Here is a 4,310-nt window from a genome sequence, read left to right on the forward strand (position 1 = left end):
AAAAAAAAAAAAAAAAAAAAAAATGTAATATGTGAAACATTCTGTGTTTAGCTTTTACTTCATGCCAGGCCCAAGGCCAGGGGATTAAACAATATTCACAGTGCTCAAGAATCTTAAAGTCTAGTGTGGAAAATAAAATCACACTGACAATTACTGCCCAGTGACATACGTGTGAGAGAAGCCCATTTTTGTGCTGTGGGAGTCTTCCCAAGGGTATCTAACCCCAAATGGAGGAGAGAAGTCTTTAAACTGAGTCTTGGAGGATGAACAAGCATTATTTGGGTTTAGAAGGAGTGACGTGGGCTGAGAGTGGGAGGAATGAATGTCCTGGGCTGGCAGCCTTGACTGTGTGGGAGACACCAGGCAGCTCAGTGGAAATCAAGCAAACAACAACACAAAGGAGATGGGAGGGAGGGGCATTTTTCTCTCATCTCTCTTTCCTTTAAGATTTTTTTTATCTTAAAGGCTTATTTTCTATTACATTAACTTCCATTCTTCATCAATACTCCATGTGCTTGATATTTTAACTTAGAGGTTTAAACATCTCATCTATTTATAAATAGGGGCTGTCTATATTCATTCATAATTATATTTCTTAAAACAAACCAATTGGCTCGTTTATCCTTATGAGAAATGCTCTTTCTTAAAGACCAAGATTAAAACAAAAGTATAATACTGTATTTATGTTGGAGCTCTAGCTGCTTAATTGATTTCAATGAAACAGATTCAGCTAAAAAAATTATGAATCAAGCAGAACAAAAGAGTAGGTAGTCTCAGATAGCTTGGGGTTTTAGGCTACAGCTTTTTCCTTTTTCCTCTGCCTGTACCATATTTTAAGATGATTCTGTGAATACTGAAATGATTTCAGATTCCCAATTGATATTGATTCCAACATGGAATCCCCAGAATAAATTGGACATGTACATAGTAGGGTAGGTTGGATATTACAACTAACTGTATGAACTATCAACCACCTGAGAGAGCCTTTGTTTTTCAAGTATAGAAAATTAAAGAATCATAAGTAAAGAGTCCTGAAAACAGATTTGTTCACTACAATGATACCTTGTTGCTTCAACAGTGTTCCTTCTGGAAATATAGAATGGCCGGTCCTCATTATACTCATCGAACACTCCCCACCGGAGATGAGCCCATTCATGGACAAATACTCTGCCTAGGAGAGGATATTGCCACTTTGAAGTGTATAATAACAATATTTTAAGACTTTTAAAAAAACATATTTTAATAATATTTAAAAGCAGGGTTTAAATCTCTCTGCCCCATGTCCCCAACCTAATTGAGTCAAGGAACTCCAGAAATTGATGCCTTTCATTAGCCCAAGAAGTTGAAATGAGTTAGTGTCAATAAATGACTCATTTTATTATTAAACATACACACACAAAGTAAATAGCACATTTCCAATAAAAATACTGCTTGATGCCTACTTTCTTTTCTTTTTTTAAGAGACTGGATCTGCCTCAGCCTGTTACTCAGGCTGGCGTGCAGTGGCATGTGACCCTGGCTCAAGCAATCTTCCCACCTCAGCTGCCTCTTAAGTATCTAGGACTATCACATGCTACCACTTATGGCTAATTTATTTTTTTAGTGAAGTGTCTCGCTATGTTGCCCAGGCTGGTTTCAAACTCCTGGCCTCTAGTCATCCCTCCACCTCAGCCTCCTGAGTCACTGGGATTATAAGTGTCAGCTACTATGCCTGGTTTCTTAAAAATTTTTAAAATACCATTAATCATCGTGTTACATATATATTTTTTCCCAGTGAAAATAAGAACAGAAGTATATAATAGATGTCTCTACCTCGGGGCCCATAGATGGGCAAATTATTAGCCAACAGGAAGTTTGGAGTGAAATGTATATATTGTCCTTTATCTCCACATTGTCCATATTGAAGTGTATAAGGATCATCTCCATATTTTAGGTAAGGAGTAGCAACTATGACATCTGCCTAAAATTAGCAAAAGAACAAGCAAACAAAAGCCGATTCCAAGAGCAATAGAAATAAGCAATTTTAAAAACAAAGACTTTTCCCATATACACTGAGAAAAGTTGTATTACTAATTTAATTACTAAATTAGTCATTAGTAATTACTAAAAAATTACAGGTGTTAGTTTTTTTTAAAGCACAGAAAGAAAGAAGCAGTTGAGGAGCTAGATAAAATAGCCCACCTGGTCATATGATTCTTGCTTTGGCATTAAGTACTCAGATTTTGACTTCCAGGTCATTGGAATTAAAATGCTTACAGTCCTGAAATAAGCTCTTCGTTTGGTGGCATGAAACAGGTAAGTAGAAGCTTCAGTTACCATTTCCTGACAAAATTAAAGATACCTTGTCATAACAATGTCACAGTGAAATGAACATAAAAGTATATATTCAAACGAGAAGAAATAAATCTAACCTTCCTTTCCCCCAAATTTTGGCAAAGACTGACTGGAAAATAGGTTGAATTTTATTCGATCTCTTCAGTCTGTAAACTCCTCATGTTCACATGCTTAAAAAAATTAACTGTTTCTTACCTGTCCGGGCCTGTAATCAGAATTATGCATTGAAGATAGGAATAAGGTTGCTGCATGAAGTATAAAGGTGATTAAGATTGGGAGTCTGTTGGAAGGTTGCTTATTTAATCAAGCAGCCACGGTTACTGGTTGTTTAGATAAGCTTCAAGTTTAAAGATGATTATATTTGATGTTAGTTGAAAAAATCATTTTGCTAGATATATTTTCAGTTATCATTTCATACAGAGTATGTTCATAAAAGGCAAAGTTTTACCAAGCAGTAATGAAAATAAAAACTTATAGGCCTAATTGGCTTCAGATCCCAGTTTGGTCACTTATTGTAGGACTGAAAAAAATCACTTCACTTCTCTCATTTACACAAGGGTAATAATCCCCATTCTAGACCACTTCACAGGAATATTTAGAGGGTCAAAGAAGATAGCATTTATTAAAGTGCTATATATAAAGTGTTTTTAATTATGTTGATTAATACAAATAAAATTAGGAAGATAAATCAACTTAAAACGTGTATTTTTTTAAAGATAAAAGACACATATGATTTTTTAAATTTCCCAGAGTTAAACAAGTATGAATAGCTGCAAAAATGTACAACATAGTAAACCCCTAGGGCTTAAATGTAAATTAGTTAAACTTTATAAAAGTAGCTTTATAAAGATAACATTTGAAAACAATTCCCTACTTGCTATAAAGTCATTCTGTTAACTGAACTAATTAAAAAAAACTTTTGTAGTTTGACCTTCTAATAATTCATTGGGGGAAAACATACTTAAACTAAGTAGATCTTGACATTTTAGATAAATGCTACATAAATGATAAATACTATCAAAACAATTTTGGAAAGTTATAACTCTGATTGAATGTATGTATCTAGGCAACATGAGTTGAAAATACTTAGTCCAAAAATGAAAAAGTAGATAAATTTTTTTCTTACCTTTATATTTTGAATGAGTTTTTCATCTTCTGGCACACTGGGATTAATTGCAATGACAATGCCATCATATCCATTGCCGTTAAAATTCACCATTGAGCTTTTTACCCCAGGCAAGAGATGCAAGGCTAGGAACAGAATAATATTCAGACTGAACGTCATTTTGGCACATGTTACAATAAGTCTTTTGGAAACATACGAAGGGTATTTATGTCTGTTTGGCTCAGGAATTTGAATCAAGACTAAAATATTTGCATGAGTGTGATATAGTAAGTCACTAAACCATTTCGGTGAACTTCCTTATCTTACTCATTCTTGAGATTTCATTGTTAAGTAGCAATGGGGATTATGCCAAACATATTTATCATACTTGCTAAGATAACATAGGCCTTAAGTATTCATCGAATCGAGTAATTCATTCAGATTGTGTATTTGTCATCACAGTGGTGGGAAGTCTTCAATGTCTTAATTATCATCATCAAATAGTATTAGAGATGTAAATCCTGGGATCTGTCCACAGAAAAGCATTCTATGGAGGGATGAGTAACTCAAATTAGAGGTACCAGGAGAGAGCAAATGAAAAATGACCTGTTTAAAAAATAATGGATAAGGGACTGGAGTAGGAGTGGCGGTGAATAGGGTTTATAGTCTTTCTTTAGATTAGAGTAATATAAGCATAGTGGTTGGGGACAGCTATGGGTCAAGGAAAATTTTTTTTAAATTGCCTTCTGCAGTAACTAACTGTATTTCAGTTTTCAGTTGGCATTGGATGCTTTAAGTACTTGTATAACTGAATATGCTTCAATTAAGATTTCTTTCTTTATATATATATATATATATATTTTTTTTTTTT

The 4,310-nt window shown here is 34.0% G+C and overlaps 1 protein-coding gene across 1 annotated transcript in view; it reads right to left on the reverse strand.

Moving 5' to 3' along the window:
* Positions 1–3,619, reverse strand: part of LOC103261872 (epithelial chloride channel protein-like) — a 22,969-nt gene extending 19,350 nt beyond the window's left edge. Inside the window, exons 1-4 of the mRNA XM_008059466.1 lie at positions 3,461–3,619; positions 2,182–2,322; positions 1,813–1,960; positions 1,063–1,171 (exon numbers count right to left, since the gene is read on the reverse strand). Of these exons, the coding sequence (XP_008057657.1) occupies positions 1,063–1,171; positions 1,813–1,960; positions 2,182–2,322; positions 3,461–3,619 (557 nt within the window). The remainder of the gene's footprint in view (positions 1–1,062; positions 1,172–1,812; positions 1,961–2,181; positions 2,323–3,460) is intronic.
* Between the last annotated feature and the right edge of the window lie 691 nt (positions 3,620–4,310).

The sequence above is a fragment of the Carlito syrichta genome, unplaced genomic scaffold, assembly GCF_000164805.1.
Source record: "Carlito syrichta isolate Samal-C Ts95f unplaced genomic scaffold, Tarsius_syrichta-2.0.1 Scaffold304129, whole genome shotgun sequence".
Taxonomy (NCBI): Eukaryota; Metazoa; Chordata; class Mammalia; order Primates; family Tarsiidae; genus Carlito; species Carlito syrichta.